We start from the raw sequence: 24,248 nt of genomic DNA, 5'->3' as shown, positions 1-24,248 counted from the left end.
CCGAATCCTCTCCAGCACCGGCGAGCTGCTGCGCCCCAGACAGGTATTTGGGAAGCCAAAGGAGGTTGTGTGTCAGCTGTCCTGGACTCCCAGAATTTTCTAGATGGGTAAGTGCACTTTTGTTCCTCGTTCTTCTTAAAAAAAAATAAAATTTCAGCCTCCACATAAGCTGGACATGAATGCTCAGTGCGGGGGTTAATCAATCAGTGGGTTCAAGTGGTGTGGATGCAGAGACTATTGGAGAGGCCAGCCTAAGGGTAAAAGTATTGGGTAGCATCCTATTTAACAATGGGGAACAGGTCAAAAGATACAAAGTATTTTATTACAATTTCTTATTCTCTTTAATCACATAAAAGTAATTTAATTGTGAAATGTCATTTTATTATCAATTTTCACAAATAAATTTTGCTCCCTGTCTCTGATTTTTTAATAGCTTTGCAGAACAAACTTTTGTAGCGACAAATTACATTCTTTATTCTCTTAACAGTGTTTTTAACTCATGTAAATGGGTGCTCTTTCTTTTTCTTATTACATTGAAGACATTATTATGAGTATTACATTACATTTTCCTGTATCATTGAAGAAATTAAGGAATAGGAAAACTGTCACCTGTTAGAAATAACAAAAGGCCTCATCGTAGTCAGTATTTTCTTCCAATTTATTTTCCTGTTTCTACTACAGTCACTGCTGTTTTGTTCCAAATGGACCATAAATAAATTAGCCCTCTTTTTTCTTAAGGGTCCATAAATAACTTACTGTAAAATTACCTAAAGTATTTTAAATGTTCCACTCACAGCAGGTCTTTTGTGAAGCAATACAGTGTTCTTTACACATCAAGGCACCTCAGCTTTCTTGGCTCTGGATCACTGCATTCTTCATTAATGTAACTAACTGTTCTATCATTTTTGGACTTAGAAAATATGAAAACAAAGAAATTAGTTTTCTTAGGTCACTCTTTAGTGCATTTGGCTGAGACCCAGAAACACAGCTGAGACCCAGAAAAACAGAAATTACAGACTTTATAGGCATCAGACCATATTATTCCTTCAGCCTCTCCCATCCGGACGACATTGTCTCCATTCTTTACTTTGAAGCTGAAAACCCCAGCACCACTGATAATTCACTGTCCTTTCACCAGTCATGGGTGGGGAGAACTGGCAGCCTCAGTAGTGGAAAATAAACTCCTTCCTTCCAGAGAGTGAGCCTGTTAGTTAGCCAGCACTCCCAGAGCAAGAGCTATGGGCCACAGCTCAGGTAAACATGAACACAAATACATATGCACACCGTACAGCCTCTAATCTGCTTCTACGCAGCATTATGAACTGAAAACATGTACAGGCATAGGACTCTGACTGTGAAGGCCACTACAGCGCCTTTGCAGTCACTATTACTTCATAAAGACATCTGGTCTAATCTTGTAAAATCACAGGACACCCCTGAAATAAAAATCAAATTAAACACAAATCCAGAAGCTCATCAAGTTCTATGCTCAGTTTTTGCAGCATTATAAAAATCAAGAATTTAATTAATTAAAAGTATTTTTCCATTCACAGTAGTAATAGGCAAACATTTTCATTTGTGAGCCATATGGACATATCTCTGTATCACTTGATGAGATTATTACACAGTTTACAGTATTGATATATAATGCGTAACTGTATTATATAACATGTATTACACAGTATGTTGTATAATACAAGTAAAGTGTGTATAACTAATTGTGCACTTACTATTTAATACAGTTCTGTAGCAGTGCAGGTGCAGCTTTGGGCCTTACCACCTAATGGTTGGGATGTATGGAATTCCAGCATCACAAAATGATAAAGTTGTACCTTGAGAGTTTTTAAGACAGAACTTGGAGTACTTATATTGTACTTCAGGAGCTTTGACAGTTTTTTATCTCTGTTATGTAAGTTCTGAGCTCTGATGATTTCAGTGTCCAGGTTTTATAAATGAGAGCTGCGCTCAGTGCTACCAGCCATGTTCTCATTGGGGAGAGGAAGAACGCCAAGGTGCCGTATGTTCGCTGCAGGAAATAGCAGGAATAGAGCTGCCAGGCCAGGAGCAGGGCCATTGCCAGGTGAACCAGCACAGCCACAAGGCGTCGGACGTGCCAGAGGTGGGAACGGAAGCCGTGGCCCTGGCATCGCATCAACAGGCACCAGCACAGATAGGCCATCAATGGCAGGTTGAAAAACAACATCTGAAAGGAAGAGCAAAGAAAAATAGGACAATGAGCAAGCCAGGGGTTCTGGGTAACATCTGTGAAGGCATAAATACATATGCACAGATAAAGCTGTCCCATTCTAAGGGCTGAGTACAGTTCCCAGAGATGGATTCTCAGGATGCACCTCCACGACGCTGCAGCTGATAAAGCTGCGAATGCCTGTGCCTGAGTCCCAGGCCAAGCATTCCTGCCCATTCCTTTGCAGTAACACGCATCTGACATATCCTGGAACTGATTCAGGGAGCTGGACTTAGCAAAAAATTAGCATGGCGAAAACAGTCGGTCCGTATGTCAGCTTAACTCTGACCCAGCCCAATGCAGTGTCACACTGGTACAAGGGAGACATCGTGAAGAAGGAGGCAATGCTGCTTTGGTCCTCAAATGTCAAGGAATGACACCTTGTCTTTCAGATTAATGGGGAAACCACTCCTGGGAAAACTGGACTCGTGTGTGCTTAGAGAGTGACACCTACTGATCCGAAGGGTTATTAAGGCTGCAAGGGCTGCCCTGGCCACTCAGGTTCTTTTGCTTAATTGCTGTGTGTGAACCAAGGGCAAAACCAGAAAGTTTATAGAAAATTTAGTGTTGTAAATCTGTAGAGACAGCCTCTAATCCAGATATCCAGGGAGTCCAAAGCAACATCATTTTATTTGAGAAGTTTGTGAAAACAATGCACAACCTCCTTCCTTTCTGCCCTTTGAATCTGCAGAAAGGCAAGAAAGACCTCTTGCAGTCAGACATGGTCACTAATCTCTCTACTTCCAAGACTCCTTTATAAAACTACTAAAAAAAAAAAAAAAAAAAAAAAAAAAAAAAAAAAAAAAAAAAAAAAAAAAGTCCCTGAGAAAAAAAAGCTGGTTTTTAGCCTTTATTTTATAAATACTCACCTGTAGAATCCCAACAATAAATGTCATACTGCCCTGTAAGAAGGCACCACCAACAAACACCCCAAAGGAAAAACAGGCCCCCATCTGGCCATCTATCAGTTCACCTACAAACCATGGTCCTGCAAGAGAGGAAACCAAACATCACCATCAGGAAACACAACAGAGACACAGCCCTTTCCCACACAGCCCTTTGTACCCTGAGACTTCCTTACTGCTTGTCCATAGTAATAACCCTCATGTTTTCATATTCAGCACACAGCAGTCTGGTGTGAAAATACCACAGTAAGACGGGGTTGTGGCACACAATGAAAATACTTTTGAATTAGTTTCATTTCTGTGATGATTTTCAACACCACATATAATATCTTCCTTATGAGAGAAGCAAAAAGGTGGATCCTTTCAAAGGGTAGTTTTTTTCCCTGAATTACAGTAACTTATGTGAAAAATGTGGTCACAAACAATTCCAGCCTGGTTCAGCACAGAAATTAAAATAGGCAGGCTGCTCTGTGTTATGCATGCTGCACTGACTAACAAGAAAATAGCTATTTCAGTAACATGAGGAGAATAAGCTCAGATTGTTAGCTCTGATGCTAACAATCAAAAAATAAGTGAAAACCAAACTAGATTTTAAAATGCTCCCTTTGCTTTCAGAGTAATTTAACAATCTAAGTGTTTAATTAGTTCAAGGCTTTTAAGTTAGGCTCTTACAAATAAACCTTTAGTCTCTTTGGACATTAACTTTTAAAGTTCCACATAGATTTTGTAACTTAAGTAAATTTTCCCCATTCTCCAAGATGTAAGAATTCTTAATTTTCATCATGATCTAATGTGTAATTTCAAAATATGAATTTCTGTCCTCCAGTACTCTAGGCTACTTACCCAGAATGGTGTATAAATTCAGAACCAGAATTGAGTAATAGAAGGTGTTTGTTTTGCTGAAGACATGAAGAGAATACGAAGTCAGAGTAAGTAATCCTGGCTTTTCTAAACAGAGAGAACATTTAAGAAAAATACACTTTATTCAGTCTGCAACACCTCCCCAGATATATATGTATGTATAATACTGATCTTTCTGAAACAAATCTGCACCTTATTTACTCATTCTTCTAAATAAGGAATATAAAAATAATATTTGGTATGCCTACAGAAAAAGCAGAGGAATGCATTACTATTACTGTGATAACTGAAAGTAAAGAACCAATTAATATAATAGTCTATATTAAAAACAACAGAGGAACCTGCCATTCTAAAGGAATACACTTACTGTATGTAAATAATACTGAACGATCATTCTATACCCAGAAAATGAAGTTAGCTAGAATGAAAAACATGGAGAAAGTATGTGTTAAATGAAAAGTAAGAGAATCAAAACAGTAAATAACTCTGCAAACCCAGAAATGTGAGTGAGCATGGACTAGATTATTTGGATTTCCTTTGATTAAATCTACTTTAGAGAGATCTGATAGCTACTCAAAATTAAGGCTAGGCATTAAAATAACGTTATTCTGACAAGTGTGTGGTGTTAGCAGAAAAAAGCAGTATTAGCTCTCTAACTGAAGCATACAATTCACAGACCAAGAGAGCCTTCCTTCCTAAAAAGTTAGCTTGTAGACTTACACCTACTATGTGGCCTTCTCACAAAGAATTAACCCCAGAGGGCAAGCTTCACCTTTGGAAATCAGCAGCTCTAACAAATTTGTTGACTAATTTGTCAAACATTTGTCATGGTCCACATGGACCTAGCTGACCACAGAGTCAGGGTTTTTTTTTAATATTTAGCTGCTGAGTTGCATAAAGGCAACTGAAAATCTGATCCTTTTCTATGTAAGCAGTTGTTACAGTTACCTCAGGATGCTACATGGTTAGGAATATAAAGGAGGGGACAACACTGACATGAATAGAAAGGGAGGTGGCTTCCAGAAAAATCTCATTAGTAAGGTGTGGTTCAAATGATTGTTTAAAGGATAAATGCCATGAGCTTAACAGTAATAATTTCCATTATTAGATCACAAAGTATCAAGTTATGGCAGAAATGGCTTTAATATTATTTTGAGAAAGTCCCAATCCTGTTCGTGTTCTTTGCAAAAGTTAACAAATACTGTCTTTGCAGAAGGAAATCTGTTTCTCCACTCAAGTGAGACAGAATTCTGTGACAACTGTAGTGAAACAAGCATATATACAGAACTAATACAAAACAAAACAGTCCTTTCCCTACGTATTGGATTCTTCAGTGAGAAAATTAAAATGAAACCTTGGACTTCAATCAACTTAATTTTTGTTTTAACAAAGAGACCTGCTCAAGTTTCTAGTTTACTTTATTTGATATATTGGAGGTTTTCCAGGTTCCCTTAAAAGCAAAACAGCAGCTTCTGAGAAACCAATCAAACCCCACAGTAGCAGATGTAAAATGCATATGGTGATTAACAGCACAATTACTTACATACTGTTAGCATACAGGTCAACAGTAAAAAGTTTAGAGGAAAACTGATCTACTAAAAACCACAGGTAAACATTAGTTATACCTTTGAGTGCTGGCTTTTGGAGGTGTCGGAAAACAACAAGCAAGGTAATCTGAATCAGCACAATCAGTCCAAAGAGCACTCGAGCCTGAAAAGACAGTTTTGACTGTAAGCCAGCCCTGGAATAATAGCAGCCTTGGAGCATGCCTTATGGACACTGCTAGAACGGTACAAAGATTCTATGTGAAACACACATTCAAAGCTCGTTGGTGTCATTGAACTGAAGAGTAAAAAGGAAACTTAAGAGTTTCTAAGTTGTTGGATTTGTATTGTACTGTCTTGAATTCTGCTGAAGGGCTGAAAGCAATAGACCTGAATCTTTAAAAAGCAGGGTTTGTAAACACATCCACTGAAAAAGTGTAATTACAGTTCCATTACAGTGAATTTATCTTCGGTTAAATGTTTCCTTTTTCTGCTGTCTCCAGTATCTTCTTTTCAATTTCTTGCTTGCACAAAATGTGTGTATACTTATGCCCAAAAATGGATAATTGGGACTAAATCCAGGATGTCAACTATTTGTATAAACTATTGCCACACATTTGTGGTTGAAGTGTTCAACTTGAGAAATGTTGAATGTTTTAGAATTTCAACAGAGTCATATATAGAAAAAGTAAACTGCATTCAAGTCTACAAATTCCTTCAGGAATTACGAAAATGCCTACTGCAGCTTGGGAAATCAACATGGAATAACAGCTGTTTTGCTGAAAGTACTTACTAGAACATAGTGGTCGGTGAGAAGAATAACAGATGACCAAAAGTCAAATCGGAGAGAGAGATTTTCTTCCATACCAAATAAATGGCCCCGTGTGCCAGTTCTTCCTGAAGCATCCTAGATTGATATAAAATGAGAGCAATTAAATAGAGTGGTACAAAAACCTGTCTAGTTAAAGTTCCTAATTATCACTGCAGCTTTTCTAGAAAGATACAATTGATGCATGCTTCTCTGGCATACTGCTGTATTAAATTCTACAAACAAAGAATTACTTACAGTCAATTCTGCAGTTTCAAGTAAATTGGTGAGTATAAAATCATAATCTGAAAGTGCTACATAGGAAGAAGATCCTGTCAGAGATTCAGCAACTTATGGAAGACTGTGACTGTTTACTGCCCACCCCCCACCCAATTGCTTTCTGAAAATTCAATTCTAGATAATAGCCCATATTAAATATTTTGAAATTTTGTTATGTTTAATTTCTGTTGTATTTGCCACAAACTCACACAGATTAAACAAACATTTGTTTATTGTCACTTATGCAACAGTTTGAGTGCAGTGTTCCAGGTATGGCCTTACTAGCACTCAGTACAACAGGATAGTGACTTACCTTGGCTGGTGATGCCCTTGTAGATGCACCCCAGCATCCAGCAGATTTTCTCTGCTGCACCAGCACACTGTTCATTCATATTGAGCTTGTGTCCACTAGGACACTGAGGTCCCTTTCCACACAGCTGCTCCCCAGCCAGGCAGATCACAGCCTGTGCTTATGTTTTCCTAGGTGCAAGTCCTTACCCTTTTCCTTGATGAACTTCATAATGTTCTTCTTAGCCCACAATTTACCCTTGGTTAATCTGTGTTGGCTCTTCCCAGTCATGTGCTTCAACTGACTTGAGATAGCCCCCCACAAGGATTTGTTTCCTAATTTTCCCAGTAAGTAAGACTGATGGGCCTATTAATTTCCTGGATCCGCCTTTAAGTCCTTCTTGTAGACAGGAGAGTCATCAGCCTTCTTCCAGTCTTCTGGGATGCCCCCTGATCTCCACAACTTCTCCAAGACTATGCAGAGTGGCCTAGCAAAGATGTCAGCCAGGTCTCTTCTTGTAACTTTTGACATCTCTGACTAATTTCAATTCAAGTTTGCATTTCTGTCATGTCTTATTTTACTTCTTACAAAAAATATTTCTTTCTTTAGCTCAGCAGCTTTATGAATATTTTGGTAATTCACAGTCAATGTTTATTCCTTTATTAAATCCTTTGGGTTTTGTAATCAGACAAATATGAGAATATGTCTGTTATCATGTATTTTGTTCCTAGTTATGTGAGGCAGGAGGGTGATAGAGAAGCCATGACAAGAAAAAAAAAAATCAATACCAAGAATGCCAACAGGTACCTCACCTGGACAGTCACATCTATGTGATGGAACCCTTCACTGTAGTTTTGTGGGCTCCACTTCAGCACATAGAGAGGGCCAGACACCTGATGTGCATTCCCCAGGTGAACTCCATCTATGTAGACTTTGACAGAGGTAATGACAGAAGGAGAGAATGCCAGAATTCTAAGGAGTAAATAAAGAGCAAAAGAACAGATTTGTTACCGGACTTGCAGGTATGTCATTACTTCCTTACGAGAAAGCCCCTAAAGATTAAGCTGCCTTGTAGTAAAGAGTTCGAAAGACTTAGAAATTAAAACATTGAAATATCTGTAGGCTCATGGTAACATGGTAGCCTTTTCCTACAGTTAAAAAAAAAAAGTAGTTCTGCATGGCACTACACAAAAGAACAGGATAGAAAACTGGCTGTGGAACAGACAAAAAGGTGGCAGAAATCGTAAGGTCCTAGCAGAAATAATTTTAGAACTCTTGCTTCAAACCATTTGCTAACACAAGTGGGATGCATTCTCCAGCACACACAGACACATAACCATACACTTGTAGATGGCTTCATAAAAAATTGCCAGGCTCTCTCTCTATAAAATCCTTTGTGGGTTTTTTCCTTTTTTTTTTTTTTTTTTTCTTTTCTTTTTTTCTTTTTGCTAGTCAGAATATAACCTCTCAGAGTCCATAACTGCATTTAGAACAAATGGAGTGGAATGCAAGACTGATATTGCAGATGTCAGATACCAGCAAATGTATTGTGACTTGGCAGTGCTTATATTCATAGAAACAGTGATACTAATACAGACTCAAAATATTACACATACAATTCCTTTCATTTCTGGTAATACAGAAGGTATTTCAAAGCATGTTTTAGTCAAATGAAAGAGTTTCATACAGCTACGGTGAACAGTTCTACCAGTTCATATACTTAATGTAATTGTAAGAATGTTCAGATAAGATACTGAATAGGAAACTGGAAAGTAATTAGGACACCTAGTAGGATACTGCTCCCTAACTGAAAAGTATGACAAACTTATTTTTATTGTAACCCTATGTATGCAGTATTTCAAGCAGATTAATCTTACACCAAATATAAATTGCTGAAAAGGGCCTAAAAATTTGAAATATAAATGTAAAAATTAAATAGATAAGGTAAAAATGGAAAGATTAAGAGATTTAAAATGAATATAAAATTTGGCAGAGACTTCTCGTGTTTTAATATATAAAGGATGTAGAAATGAAAAAACAAAAAGCTGAGAAGTCTGAAGTGAATAGAGAAAACATTTTAAAAAATACTTAGACAAAATCCTGAAATCAGCAGAGTCAATGTGAGCATGTGAGATAAATAACACAGATTACATATTAATCTATGCCTGTTGATTACATATGAATCTATTTTAATTATATACTAATTGATCAGCTTTGGTTACATACAGTTCAATTGACTTCAGGGGAATTAATGCATAAAAAACCCAAACTACTACACAATCACAGATACGATACAAAGAGAGCTCTCTAGAACAATCTTCCAGAGGAAAGAACTCTGAGAACAGTAGGCACACATTTAAAAGAAAGGTTTTGTGTATTTACATATAAATATAGTTAAATATATCAGGGTACCTGATATGAGTGGAATAAAGAATTTTGACTAGCGGTTCATGAGTAGAACTGCTGTAAAGGAAGGATTTGGGATTGGTGATGAGAACTACAGGCCACTCTTCAAAGTTAAGATCTGCAAAGCTGAGGAGGTCATGATCAAACGCAAGGATCCGGTACCTATAATAAAAGGAAAAAAATTTTGTTAATGCAAACTACAGTGTGACCAGCTGATTCCCATGCTTCCCAAGTTCCTTAACAGAACCTGGCTTTTTTTTCCATTTATTCTCTTCTGTAGTTGATTTTACATTTTCCAACTCTGTTGTATTAACTGTACAGTTGCTTATGTATGCTGAGGTTAATTTTATTATAAGTCATGGAAGCAGTAATCAAAGTTCCAAGTATGAAGATCTATGGAATTTTGCACATGAATCAGACAAATGAACATTACATCAAAGAACTCAAATATAAGGATCATTTCCACAGTGCCTGTGTAGGTACTCTAGTTAAGGACAATGACCCCAGTGTGCTCTTTCCCTGTATTCATACCAGTATCTTTATTTGGATTACTGCAGAATAAAAGCTAATATGCTACTATACACTCCACTAGCATCAGACACTTTTTGATATGCTAGTAAGGTAATATTTCACAGGTGGGTTATTTCTGTGTCAAGAATTCTAACAGCTAGTGCAGAGCATGTGTATTTTGAAGTAGTGATGCTGAATTTTATTACAATTTATTTGTCTACATATGAATACTAAACACATACTAAAGGGACATTTATATGGCCTCTTTTTAACTTTAAATATCAAGAATTAAAAAAATATTTAATTTATTAGCACATTGTTGGTACGGGGGAAAATCCCAAACATACACACAAGGCCTTTTTTTCAAAAGCATTAATAGTAATAACCAGTCAGGCTGATCTCATGCTTCTTTCAAATTCACCACACAGCATAAAAGGGAATCACAGTACAGCAAGGTAGGTTTCAAATAATAATTTGCTCACATGGGCTTTACTTACTTCCTATTATCCATCCAGTCTCCCAATTCAAGTTCCAGAGTGCCACCACAGTGTTGACTGTGCAAGACTGGCATCAGCCCACCCATTGTATGCAGATGTCCACATAAATAGGCTGTGGCAGAACTAAAAAAAAAAAAAAATTGTGATTATTTGGGTGGGAAGGAAATATCCCTGCAGAAAACATGGAAAGTGAGAGATGAGCATGTGAAGACAGGCAAGAAATGCACTTCATGCTGAAAACATACAGGATAAGATCTTACCTCATTAGTGTTCGTATTCCAGGGGATGGGGAGATGATGGTTGAGGTGGGGTAATGGCCAAACCAGATAGTATGGTTGCTGTGTAGACTTTCTCTTGCCATCAAAGACAGCTCTGCCATTTGATTCTGAAACAGGTAGGTGACAAATCCATTTTGCTAAATAAATGTCTCACGTGCATTTTAAGTTAAAAATGTAAACACTATGAACACAAATCTTTCAAACAATTTTTCTATATTAAAAAAACCCCAAACCTCCAAACAAACCACTAGAGAAATAAAACAGCCAGCAAAATGGAATGCAAAGACTTATACAATACCACGTTTAAAATCCCAAAAAAATTATAGGGTCTCTTAGGGCCTGGGGTGAGTGTGGCATCCACGCAGATGAATGAATAGTTCCCAAAAGAGGTGGTGTGGATGTAATGGAAAGAACCATCTTTACGCCACGCAGAGTACTTCCTAAGAAAATAAGATGGAAATATGCTGTTAGGAAAGCTTGTAGCCATGACAAACATACATTGCTTTCTCTCCTTCCATTGACAAGTAATTTCACTGTTTCTGACTTAAAAAATTGAAGTGCTTTTGATACTTTATGCTAGATGGGAATATATCTCCCACTGGCGAAGACATAACACTTCAACTAACAGTACCACCTAAATTGTTCTATTAAGTATTAAATTCTGTAACTAAAATGACTGTGAGTTAATCTGAGAATCACTAAAATTCATTAAGTTTAGGTGTTGGGTTGTGGTTTTTTTTAATATTTATTTTGGGGGTTTGGCGTGGGCATTTTGTGTGCATTTGGGGGTTTTTTGAGTTGTTTTAGTTTTGTTTTACTCCTTGCATAATTTGTGGAAGCTAAAACATTCCTGAGTTTAGATGATGAGTATAATTTGAACACAGCCATCCAGAAATCAGTTCATGTCCCTGTTCCTCCACCAATCAGAAGAATAAAATTGCCAGAAAGGTTGACTTGAATAGAATACAAGCCAATATATGAAAAACAAGTTTTCAACACTTCTAATGCCGTAAAAAACCTTTTGCAATATTTTTTTTAAGTTAACATTATCTTTATGAACGTCATCAATTTCAACAAAATTTCTTCCTTTAGTCCCACTTTGGGTATGTGTAACAGTTGATTCATCCTCCGCTAATGCTGTGGACATAAAATAGGAACCTATGGTTTTGTGTAAAAATATTGTATTTCAATACAACCCACTGTCCTCTTTAATTTTAATGCACAGTGAACACCAGAATGTGGTGTTGAATAACTGTTCTCCTCAGCTTCTGTTTTTATTTCTGCAAATAATTTTTATAATTTTAATTTTTTAAATATTATTTATATTTTAATTTATTTTAAATAACTCAATTTCACTCTTCCATCATCTCTTTCCTAGAGCGTGACTAAAAATTTTTGACACAGACATTGAGATGATTTAACACACTGAATTACAAAATACAGAAGGATAAGAGATAGAGAATTCTTTGTGCAGATTTCTTATTTTCTCAGTCAATTCTGCTCTACTGACCGAATGCAAAAGACAGAGGGAATAGCAGATATGATCCTGGACTATAGGAAAGTCAGTGAAAAAGCATATATGTGATAACTGAGAACAGAATACTGTTCAGAGAATTTGACCTTGAATATAGCTGCATCTGTATGGTAAATAAAAGTACCTGTAATAATTCTGAACACTATCCAGGTGTGGAATGTTGAATGAATCTGTAAGGGAGACAAAAAGGAAATAAGGAAACTTTCAGATCAAATTGATCATTGGCCCCCGTATCTAACTAGGTTATGTTGAGATAAAACAGCCTCAGCAGGTGCTGAAGAGCTGCTTTTTAAAAAACGCATGATTGACTAGCAGAATAACTCTGCAGAGGAGACATTTTATACTCAATGCAATTAAATGGCAATAGTTTTCTCATTTAAGTTTCCATTCAAAGATAAAGGCATTGTGGGATTAGAAATTGTTATTTAGCAACTAAAAGCTAAACCTGTCTCCATTTTGACCACAGAGCTTTTCAGGAAAAGTCAGGACTTGGGTGCATGCTCTGTAAGTAAGACTTAACTCATTAATGGAACATAAAGCAGCCACAGCATCAGAGAACAGCATGTGTAGAACAGACATCAGCTTGGGGAGGTCTGTACTACAACAGCTCCACCTCTATGGTATATATAACAAAGCATGCACTTTTCCCCCCAGTACAGCTTCCTGTTCCTGTAACAGCCTGTTTGTACAGCCTGCATGATTGTCAGCTTGTGTTTGAATGCTTACAGTGTGGCGACAACTGATGGATATAAGCTCCCATAACTCCCTTCTATTCAAAAGAAACCAGATTTCCTTTAGCTGCTGGACCTGTGATACCTTTTAAACTTAATCTTGTGAGGGGGAAGTCTATGAAAAGTAAATTGAAACCATTTCTCCAGCATGGTAAGGTAACGGTTTGCCCCACCATTAAATAATGTGGTATATAAAATAATGACGTGGAAACTAACATCTGAAGTCATGTTCTACCACTTGCCAAGTAAAAGATCCTTTCTTCTCTGGTTCTAAAACTCCAGTAAGAGCTTGTAAACAAAGTATGTCCTCAGTAGACATGTGGATGGCAAGCCCTTCTCATGATTCATGAGATACAGTACTAACACTTTACCTCTATATTCTGTGATCTGCAATCACAGGGAAGACAGAAATGTTTCATTTTCTTCTTACCATGATTCCCTTTGATGTCTATCCACTTGGTTTTTTCCATGACCCTTGATCGCTTCAGGATTGACTGGTAGGTTTTCCACTCATCTTCTACCTGCTCAGATCCCAGTTTATCTCTTGTCTTAGCATCTGTCAGATCACCTGAGAGTGTACGAAGGTGAGCTATAATGAGAGGCCTGCACAGCTTATACAAATACTGTAACTAGACACGCCACCCCTGCCTCCAAGTGTAAGTGGCTGCAATCTGGATGTTCCTGTATCTGGTTCACATGGTCAGGTTAAATACCTTCTAATGCAGATGTAGAAGCCTCATCAGACACCTATTGACCACATCACTGCAGCATTTCCACTAATTAGATAAGTAACTCTGTAGAAACAAAACTCCAAGTCTAGCATTAAGATTCTGAAGTCTTGCATACAGTAATGGCCCAAAATATTTGGACTTTCTTGTCAAAACTTAATCTATTTCAACAGCAAGCTGTCAAATGAAGTGGCAAGGCTTACTTCACCCCTCTTGGTATGATACGCTCAAATGGAAACCGGCAATAAAATTTTACATTAATTCACAGGTGAATTTCATACAAATGAGCAGGGATTGTTCTGAGAGAGGAACTGTCTCCTAATGACTAACCACGGACATTGCTCACTTCTGTAATTTCAAACACAAAGAATGCAGAATCATGATCAGGACAAGAGGGAAGGTAGCTGCTAGCAAGGACTAAGATGCAGCAACACATATTGGGAAAACAATAGCTATCTTGTGTGATTGTGTGTCTGTTACATATAGAACGCACTAAACTCACTGAAGAAACTGAACATTAAAGAAAAAAATCTCTTGTTGGGAAGTTATTCTTTTCTGCTTCTAGCAGTCTCTCTTCAGCTGCAATTCCATTTCCATTGCTTAAGATACCTTAATGTTTAAAGTTTTGTCTTGAGATCCTAGAATTTTCCTTATTTGCTGTTCCTTTGACAGTACACCCAACAGGAAATTCACACTTTTCAATTGCTTACCTGTCGCTAGAACAAGTGCTGGCTGAATTACATCAATTGTTTCAGAACAGAATTTTTCAAAGTCAGGAGCTCGTTTGGGATCCCGAAATTTACTGATATGAATATCTGACACCTGCAAAAGAGAAGAATGAAACACTGCCCCAAGCAGAAGATTATTGCTTCCCTAGGTTGTTCTGCAAAGCCAAGTACACATAAGAATGCAATGGAAGAGGAGTCAAAGTGATTCATGTCAGTGTAAGGGACACAGGGAGAAACAGAAGTGGGTGACTAGGGGAGAATGAAAGCAGAACAAGCAAATGATATTGCAACTCTAACCTCTAAAATCACATTTACGTCAAGAAAATTTCCTTAAAACTAAGGGCATACAATAATATGAGGAAATACTTAGGTGTCCACAGTAAATTGTGATGACTGCAAGTGGCTTGTTGCTTTTCAAATTCTGTGAGTTTCTGTGCAACACAGTGGTTTTGCTGCAAGTAAGAATACGAAGTAGTTCTGCAAAGCAATAGGTTAAAGCTACCTAGAACTTGAAATATACTGAAATTTTTTTTTGTACCTGGTGTGACATTTCCAGTAGCTGAGTGGAAGGATTTTTAACATTCTATCCAAGCATTTTAATGGATCTAACGAGTGTGTTTAGATCCCATTCCATGTGTCTTCAAGAAGGCAAAGATTGCCTAAAAAATGGTGATATGACTTGCATGTAACTGTAAAAGATGCTGTTCATTTCTGAATCAGTCAAAGCCCTCATATCTGAAAAACCATTTGGGGAGAATAAGAAAAGTAAAATTTTTCTGGTTTTTTTTACATTTTGGTTTTCAATACTGTACCAAAAAACCCTCTTATGTGAATGGTTTCAATTCCACTTTCCATTCTACTTCAGTCAATCAACTAATTAATTGTCCTCCTTCGTTTAACCAAATGGTATTTGATGCTCAAAAAGCAGTAATCACATGCTCATGGCCGTCTGACAATATTACTTGGAAAGAAAAACATTAACTTTTAAATTCAGTTTAATAGACTTGTTCTTGTAAAGCTTGTAGTTTTTGAAAAATCCAGATAAATTATCTTGGAGAAAAATGATTTACTTCTACTTATTCAGTCACCTGTATACAAAGAAAATATTACCTGAATACAGTTCTTTAATTCTGCTTAGGAAAATTCCCCATTTGGAATGACATGGAATTTTTGTCTAGATCAGAATTGCATGCTAAAAAAGGCAAACACTTTTAGATAAAACTTTCTGTTCCCTTTCATTGATGCATTCAAACTAGTGTGAAGCAAAGAGCGCAGCAAAACTACCTCGATACATCAAACCTCATTTAATCATTGACAAGGATACAACCTGTTCTGCTTCTTTTCGCCCTGTGGATTTACAATTAATTTATCTCAGCAATCAAACAGAAAAAAATCAAAACTGCTACAGTTTTCATTCTTGAGAAAAAACAGTCTTACAAGAAACTTTACTCCTGCTCTACCAGTAACTAACAGCAAATGCAAATTTCTAAACTTACAGCAGAGAGTGGCTTGGAAGCCTGATCTCCTACAATGACCTTCCCACTTTTCTTCCCTATGAGTTTAAGATTTAAGAAAAGGCTCAACTTGTCATTTCTAAGAGTTACACTGTCCTGGGACTTCTGAGAGCTGGGACTAAGCTTCTGTCATCACTTAAAGCCAAGACATATGAAGATCTCAGAAGTAGAGCTTCTTCCTTTTTTTTTAAATTCACTTCAGATGATATCCCAATAAAAGGAAAGATGGTGGGCAAGATGAAAAAACTTATAATGCTCTTATTTACTTTCCAAAATGTAGGTGAAAGTCCATTTGCTGCTCTTTCTCCTCCCTCTGACTGATGTGGACATTTGGCCTCTCATTGCATCACAGGCAGTTACTTTCAGTAAAATGGGTTGGAAGAGATTTAGGGCTGAGGAGAAATCACCATCAACAGTCCTCATCTAGCAAAGATGTGGCTCAGGAGAGGCAGGCATTAACAAGGGAGAATTACAAGGACCAGAGCAACAGCAGAATGCATTCAGCTGACAGAAATGGAAGAAATAATTACAAGCTTGTCAAACACTGAACTAGAGTGTCTATTTGGCACTGGGTAAGAAAGGAAATGCTGCTACAATACAGGTGGATGATCCATTAATAGAAGATTAAAGTAGAAAGACTGTGATTTAGTTCAGTTTAAGAAGAGATAGTCCTGTGTATGGGAAGAAAAACAAGGCAGGAACTGCTGGGGGCAGATCTAACCATCTTGAGCTCTGTTCAGTGACCTAGGCTAGACCTATGGAGTCACCAGGGAGCCTGAAGTCTGTTTCCCACAACATCATCTGGCACAAGGCTGGATTTGGTGCTTGATTACTTTCCAATTTAGGTCAATGATAAAGCAGCTGTTAAAGGGCATGCCTGAAAGAAAATATAACCACTTGAAAGTAAAGCCAAGTCTCAAATTAGCTGTACTGTGACCTATTCTTGGGAGAACTCCACTTGAATCGACACAACCAGAGAGAACACAGCAAGAGAAACATGGGCCTGTGCATGCTGCTTGTCAGTGTAGCTCTGCTATATGCTGCTGTATCTGACTGTTCACAAGACAGCAGCTCAGGATAGGGGCTTGCCTTACATTAATTCAAGCATATCTCTTGAAATGTACTCTGCAGTAAAAGTAAGTGCCTTAAGTCACTTAAGGAAAAGTTACTGAAAAAAATCACACCACAGTTGGAGAGAACCAAGTGACTAATACATGCCAGCTCATTCAATGCTTGCAGCTAATAAAGTCAGGCAAAGTGTTCTTGAGATTGAGAATGAAAGCAAAACAGAAAAAGTATCTATTTGTTAGAAGGAAATGCACAGCAATCCCTGGGACATCTCAGCCACAGATTAACTACAAGTATGTAAACACCTTCGTGGCTATTTCTACCCTAAGTGCTTCGGGAATGCCCTGGGGAGAAAGAGCCGGAAGAGGCCACAGAAGCACTAAGACAATTTGCTTCCAGGACTATGCCAGGTCAACTTGGATTTTATGTTTAACCTGGAAACAAAGCTGTGTAAATTTATCCTTCTGAATACTGGCACAGTACCTTCTATTGCTATAAATCAGTAAAGCCATTTTCTCAGCCACACAACTTTTCTGAGGTTTTGGATAGGGAAAGGGACAGGCAGAGCCTGCATTTCTCCCCGGGATATTAGATAATAGTGCCATCAGCTACTGATGCAATATATAGAGTAGTGTAATAATTAGGTGATTTTTAATTACCCACTTCCACTACACGCATCTTGTCTGATAAGGAAACTTCTCTGTGCAACCATCCAGGAGCCACTCTGGCAGTCCCACTTGTACCGCCTGAGCTGGGTAGAGGCCCCCTCACAGCTACACCCCACACTCACACTCACACTCAGACCGTTTCCTTACCAGCTCAGCCCCAGGTTTCCCATAGCAGCGTCTCAGACTTCGGGATCATTCAAATAATTTAATCTTGGTGCAGTAATTAACACAATAACAGTTCGACTCGGGTACCTATGAGAAGGGGCCCCAAAGAAAGGAATCCCCGGGCTTTTATACTCTCACAGTCTGAGAGCTGGCAAGTCTGGGGGTCATGGCCTCCTGCCATGTCTGAGTGTCCGGTCCCGTGCCCGGGCCACAGGTCCCCGTGCCCGGGCCACAGGTCCCCGTGCCCTTCGCTGTGTGAAGGGTTTGACAGGTCCCGGCCTTTCGCCTCGGGCTGCCTTCCCCCAGAGCTCAGCCTGCGGCTCGCCCTGCAGCTGCATATCGAGCTGCCGGCACCGAACGTATTTCCTCAACGCGACCTTTCGGGCAGCCTGGCAAAACACCTGTAACCCGGGCTTGACGGCGCGCCTCCGCTGTGCCCGCCGTGCCCGCGGCTCGGCCGCCCCCGCCCGCCCGGCCCCGCTCCGCTCACCTGCACGACCCAGAGCAGGCTGGCGGGGGCCGCCCCGGGCGCGGGCTGCGGGGCCCAGCGGCGGCGCTGCCCCGGGGCCGGCGGCGCCCCCGGCGGCCCGTACCAGTCCAGCAGCAGCGCCACGGCGGCCGCCGCCAGCAGCCCCGCCGCCAGCCCCAGCATCCTGCGCCGCGCCGCCACCGCGCCCGCCCCGGGCCGGCCCTGCGCCGCCGGCCCCGCCGCTTCCGCGTCCACCTCCCCGGCCGCCGGGCCGCCCCGCGCTCGGCCGCGGTTGGCTCGGAGGAGCGATGCCGGCGGGGCGGGGGTGGGAGCGCCCCTTGTGCGGGAGGTTTTATCCGGCGAGGCCGGGGGATCCCGCCTCTCCCCCCGCTGCTTGGGCCCTGTGCGTTCCCGCTTTCCCCTCCAGCCGCTGGGGTGCCTGGAAATGCCTAGGTTAAAACGGAACGAAACCCAGTGTCTCATCCTGCTTCCTTACAAATACAGCATGTAAATTTTCGCTTTTTCTCCTGACGGTATTATCCTACCTGCTGGGAAATCTAGGCAGTTGACCTATTTTGCTCCTGACAGAAGTCTTTTTACAGTATTTTGATAATTTTATATATATATATATATATATATACACACACACACACATATATACACACACACACGCCCCATTTAAACCTTGCTATAGCAACTGCAGAGTTTCATAATTACTAAGTTATTCTTTGCTATCAACTCATTTTACTAACTGGTGCCCATTTACTGTTGAGATTTTTTCTTCCCATTTTATGTTATGAATTTAGGTGAAAAAGCTGCTGTTATTTCACATCACTCCTTGATATTTAACATAATATTCTCAACTTCAGGTATTAAAAGTTTCTAGTTCAATACTGTTTAATTGTAATCATATTTTCTCATACAATTTGTCATAGGACAAAGATTTAGTTTTTAGCATTGATAATGATTAGCATTGACTGATCAAGAAAAAAAAATTCAGATCAGAGTGCATTAATATAAGACATCTTTTCAGATGGTCTTCATAATTTAGCTGCTCTTTTGCAGGACTTCATGTATGTTTGCTTTGGTTTTTTTCAGCTGCCTTTCATCTTGCTTGTCTACTCTTTCCCCACAAAAAAAACACCCTGAAGAAATGTTTCTAAATAAACATTAATCAGTAATCCTCGTAATCTTCAGGAGTAATCTTGAAAACTGGGGTTTTCTCACTTTCTTCCTGAAGCTCTACCATTTTATTTTAGCTCTAGCAAGGCTGTCAAGAATTTTGTCTGTATTAAAATTGATCCAAATTCCTGTTTCGTTCTTCTTCTTTCCTCTGTTACTGTAGTATCCATGGAGATCTTGGTGTTTTGTGCCATTTCTGCCTGGGCAGTGGTGCCAACTTGTTTCTTAAGAGGTTAGCTGACACTTTCTTTGCTGTCTCTCAGTGCATGCGGGTATTTAAAAAAAATATCTCTAACAGTAAGTCTTGTTCAATTAAAGCAGTTGATTTACATTAGCATAACTTCTAAAAGTCCCACAGTAAAGCAAACCCACACTGATAGGCAGCTGAAAGACACGGCCAGGCAAGCTGCTTGCCTTGCAGCACAGGGGGCTGCAGGCAGCCCTCCTGCCACTTGACTGGGTTTGTTGCTGTCCTGGAATTCTGCCTTGCTTCTCTTGCTTCTCTTGCTACATTGGAAGCTGGATTATACAACTGCTAGTGTTAATGCAGAAACAGGTGGAGGACTCCAGTAATTACAGTCCAGACTTGGTTGTGGTGCAAACAACGCTTCTGGTTAGCGGTCAGCCGTGCTGTTGAAAAGGATTGGGTACGGATCAGCAATACGGACAGACAGAACGAGATGAAATTGTTAAGTGTCTCATGGCAAAATTCACTTTGTATTTTTTACACCTCATACCTAAACCTGTCTCAGTGATGGTGATTCTAAGTGACAGATTTCAATAATACAAACAAGTCTGCAGGACTTCTTTATATGAAGATGACTGGTAGTTACAACAGAGGAACTACATTCAGATATTCTGAAGATGTAGGAGAAGAACTTTGAGAGTACCTGTGCATGAGTACAGTACAAAAAATCATTGAATATACCTGAATAGATCACCTGTAAATTTTATCCCTGATAACTGAAGAATATGGAAAAGCTGCTTGGAAGCTTGAAACAGGAAGACTACAGTGGGAAGAGGCAGTCTTCCCAATATCCAAGATATCAGGCATTTGATATGGACCCCAAGATCCAATGCTATGGCTATTTGCCTGTTTCCTCAGCCTTAGGAAGGCACGAACACAAGAAATTGTGCAACTGGACCGCAACAATTTGGAAAACTTCCAGCAATGCGAAGGTTGTGTCTGTCTCATATCAGTCAAGATCCTAAATGCCCTAATCTGCCAAACCTACTAAGTACCCAGAACAGTTATGATATGCTGTTGGAAGGAGGTGTGGAGGAAGAATTTTGATCTTGGTGACAGGTATCTGCCTAAAGCTACTGCTGCCTCCTACACTAAGTTAATAAAATTTTGTCTTTGTTCAGCCCAAATGGGAGCCACACGGAAGTGGTGTGACTTTGCACCTGTGTAGATGAAATTACTTATACTATTATTTTGCTAGCAATAGGATGAGGGGACATAATCCCCTGCACCACGGGAGGTTTAGGTTGGACATTAGGAAGAATTTCTTCACAGAAAGGGTGATTAAGCATTGGAATGGGCTGCCCAGGGAGGTGGAGTCACTGTCCCTGGAGATGGTTAAGGAAAGACTGGACGTGACACTCAGTGCCATGGGCTGGATGATAAGGTGCTGTTCGGTCGTAGCTTGGACTCGATGATCTCAGAGGTCTTTTCCAACCGCACTGATTCTGTGATCCTGTGACTCCGTGATTCTGTAATGCAGGGCGCGAAGTGAACACCCAGGCGGTACAGTTTAAGTGCCTGCAGAGGAACTCCATCCACGTAACTCAGCACACAGCATCAACACGAGCTTCGCCTGCCGACCGTGCCGAGAGCCGAGCCGAGCCGGGCCGGGCCGGGCCGGGCCGGGCTTTGCCGCGGCCTCTCGGCGGCGCAGGCGGCGCTGCCGAGGCCCCGCGCGGCGGCGGCTGCGCGCGGGGCGGGCCCTGGGCTGGGCCGCGGCGCCCGGTGACGGCGGCGGCTCCTTCCGGGCCGTGACGGCGCCGCCGGCCGCGTCCCTCGCTCTCAAAATGGCGGACGGAGCCGACAGAGGTCCAGCGGCGGGCGGCCGGGCCCCCGCGCAGGCCCCGCAGCGAGCTACGGTGAGGCTGCGGACCGGCGCCGCGCCGCGGTTCCCTTTGCCCGCCCCCCGGGGCAGCCCGTGCCCTGCCCGCGCCGCCGCTCGGCCGAGCGAGGCCGGCTGTCCGCGGCTGCCGACCGGCGTCGTGCGGGGCCGGGACGCGCCGCTGTGCGCCCGCCGTAGCCAGCGGGAGGCGGCGGCACCTGCCGGGGCGCGGCCGGGGCGTTGGAGCCGGAGCGGGCGCCCGGTGCCGGCGGCCGGCGGGGCTGCGCACCCGCTCCCGGCGGCCTGCGCCCGCTGCGGCTCCGGGGCTCGCCGCCTCTGCCCCGGGAGCGGAGAGCCGCTGTCAGGGACCCACGGGCAAGCGATTCGTCTCGGTTCCTCGCAGCATCTTTCAGCCCCTGTCTCGTGTCCTCAGTTTTCATTTAATGACGGAATTAAATGAGGTCAAACTTCGGAAAGCTTCCGAGACTGTCCTTTAAACGTTGTAGTTTATATGTGTATCTTTAACCATAGTCCTTTACCTTTCTTAATTAAAGGTGATTCTGCTGTGGAGCAAAATAGGCTGACTAACAAATTACTGTTCTGCAGAGTGCGTGGAGCTGCAAATAGTGTTATTCAGAAAGACCGTAGATGGAAACGGTTGTTTGTTGAACAGAAATATTGTTTCTTTTTTCGTTCTGCAAAGTAATCGTCTATGGATTTAATATTTCGTTATTGAACACAATTTAGTGTTGACCCTGTCTAGTGGTAGCACGCAAGTGCCTTTTGTGGTTTCCTCCACAAACTTGTGTAGTGATTGCTATGTTTGAAACACTATCTTGAGGAGTTTAAAACTCAAAGGCTGACGACTTAAGAAGGGAAGGCAGACCAATGTGTATCAGGACCTTTGCATTTCATATTCTGTTTTCTGTAACATTCATGGTTTGTATAGTTCGGTATAGTTTTGAAACTGTTGACTGCCCCTGTTTAAAGTTGGATCTTGGCAGGTATGTAGAATAACTACTTTTTATGTGATGCTGCACACGGCTAATAAAAGTAGGAAGATGTTTACTCATGGAACTTGTCTTGCTTGTGGCAGCACTAAGCCAACAGCCATTATGCCTTGTAGCCTTCTTCTTAGAATTTCAAATATCTGCAAATCCTTAGAAGTGGCCCTTTAGTCACAGACTTCATTCTTAAGCACTGTAAATTTCTGTGATTGAAACAGGCCTATGTGTGGATTTTTTGTTTTATTAGAAACAACTTGATTTTAAACAAGGAAAAATGTGATTTGATTGCATAGTGTCAAAAATTGCGACCCAAGACAGGTGATTTCTTAAGCTTGTGAGCTGTGCAAAAAGTCAGTGGTACTGAGGGTAATAGTGCCAATCAGCAGCCAAGCAATCCAGTCAACCTTTCATTAACTGGGAACATAAGAGGCTGAGTTAGCCCAAGCAATCCATAAAACTGGTAATAGTGGTATTGTGAAAAACTAAGAGAGTTGTTGAAGAGATCCTCAGCTGCTCAAAGTTGATGCTGGTCCACTAAGTTGTCTTAATTTTGATGTGATTTCAGCCAAGTGAAAGTGTCTGGACCAGAATTATCATTCTTCCAAGGAAGATAGTTGGCCATCCAGGCAGTGTTGCCTGCCATACATCCAAGCAAACTGCAGGGATTTTGACAGGGAATAATTTCTCCCTTATAAAAAAGAGAAAGGAGCCTGGGATGTGTACTTGGGTTGTGTCTGACAGCATTTGTGATGTTAGATAGCAAACCTGTGTATAGTGATGCTAGAGACAGATGTAATCTGTAAACAATACACCCAATTTACTGCTGTCCTAAAGATGGTACTAGGTAGGTGGAACTACTGTATCCTGCCAGACTTGTGCTTCCACTGTGCACAGCTGTTCTGAAAGTCACTGCGGTGCTAGAATTGGATAATTGTGTGGAGTGGAAAGAACTGGTTAAACAGAATGAGATTTGGCCTTGCTGAACTTGTCAAATCTGTCTCAATGTCGGAGCAGTCTGCCAGACTCTTGCCCCTCTGTTCATCTCTGGCTTTGGGTGCCATTGGCTGCAGTGCAGTATCACACCTGGCTGCAAACCTTCCCAGAGTGCTGGGTGCATGGTGCAGGTTTACCTGAATGATTCTGCAGCAGCCAGCCTGATTCTGGAATGGATGGTGATGACTCAGGTAATAAACTCTTCTGCACCCAGCCCAAGTCAGTAGTGTCTTGTCTCCAGCTCTTGAGGTTGGATGACTGTGGGTGAAAATACTGAACTTGGTGTTTCACTGCCATTAGTTGAAGTCAGGTCCTGTCTGTGCTTCTGCTTCTCCATTGCTCCCTGAGCTGCCCTGGAAGAGAGTGGGCTGAATTTAGTGCTGACTAGGTAGTAAACCCTGTCTACCAAACTCCAGTTTGTTTACTTTCTTTGCTTTCCCAACAGCATCCACAGTTTACTTGGCTGATTGATGGGCTGGATTTGGCTTGTCTGCCAGCAGGCATTGCTGGTGGCCTGACAAAAGGCTGCTTTTCAGGCTGGATCCAGCCCCTGGTTGGTTGTCCATTTGTATTCTAAACAAATTCCTGTTTGACTCTGCCTGCTTTTGTGTCTGCTACCTGGAGCAGGGCTTTGATATTAAGCTATATCAAGGATTTTAAATTTAGACTAAATCTTCAAATTTTCATGTATGTGTACCTTCTCAGTAATATTTGTGAAGAAAAGGGATTTCTTTGAGGTTCTTTTCTTTTGTCATCAGTCAGAGCTCCTA

At 40.9% G+C, this 24,248-nt stretch overlaps 2 protein-coding genes across 6 annotated transcripts in view; one reads left to right on the top strand and one right to left on the bottom strand.

Moving 5' to 3' along the window:
- Window positions 1–935: 935 nt before the first annotated feature.
- On the bottom strand, window positions 936–18,317 carry TMEM62 (transmembrane protein 62). 2 transcript variants are annotated; one of them, XM_040068804.2, is made up of 14 exons: window positions 18,249–18,317; window positions 14,326–14,437; window positions 13,318–13,455; window positions 12,281–12,326; window positions 10,921–11,062; window positions 10,605–10,729; window positions 10,345–10,467; window positions 9,344–9,499; window positions 7,744–7,903; window positions 6,349–6,462; window positions 5,637–5,721; window positions 3,994–4,098; window positions 3,115–3,233; window positions 936–2,203 (listed from the first exon to the last, which is right to left on the bottom strand). In XM_040068804.2, the coding sequence occupies exons 3-14, from the start codon at window positions 13,355–13,357 to the stop codon at window positions 1,877–1,879; spliced, it is 1,542 nt and encodes a 513-aa protein (XP_039924738.1). In that variant the 5' UTR covers window positions 13,358–13,455; window positions 14,326–14,437; window positions 18,249–18,317; the 3' UTR covers window positions 936–1,876. The 2 variants fall into 2 exon arrangements, with proteins under 2 accessions (XP_039924738.1, XP_039924739.1); XM_040068805.2 differs by lacking the exon at window positions 18,249–18,317 and adding an exon at window positions 17,741–17,952.
- Window positions 18,318–21,391: 3,074 nt separating this feature from the next.
- The window catches only part of UBR1 (ubiquitin protein ligase E3 component n-recognin 1), a 58,556-nt gene continuing 55,699 nt past the window's right edge, over window positions 21,392–24,248 (top strand). For all 4 annotated transcript variants that reach the window (XM_040066617.2, XM_040066615.2, XM_040066616.2 and 1 more), the window contains exon 1: window positions 21,392–21,515. In XM_040066617.2, coding sequence (XP_039922551.1) covers window positions 21,444–21,515 — 72 coding nt within the window. In that variant the 5' untranslated portion in view covers window positions 21,392–21,443. The remainder of the gene's footprint in view (window positions 21,516–24,248) is intronic.

This window comes from Hirundo rustica, chromosome 6 (assembly GCF_015227805.2).
Source record: "Hirundo rustica isolate bHirRus1 chromosome 6, bHirRus1.pri.v3, whole genome shotgun sequence".
Classification (NCBI taxonomy): domain Eukaryota; kingdom Metazoa; phylum Chordata; class Aves; order Passeriformes; family Hirundinidae; genus Hirundo; species Hirundo rustica.
Note: the sequence above shows the minus strand (reverse complement) of the source record. Positions and strands in the feature narration are given on the sequence as shown.

Excerpts from the sequence above, each read along its gene's own strand:
- TMEM62 (XM_040068804.2), bottom strand. The coding sequence starts at position 13,357 with ATGGAAAAAACCAAGTGGATAGACATCAAAGGGAATCATG. Across the intron at positions 6,463-7,743 it reads ACATAGATGTGACTGTCCAG|GATGCTTCAGGAAGAACTGG; the intron begins GTGAGGTACCTG and ends ATATCAATCTAG. Across the intron at positions 2,204-3,114 it reads TTATTGTTGGGATTCTACAG|ATGTTGTTTTTCAACCTGCC; the intron begins GTGAGTATTTAT and ends TCTTCCTTTCAG.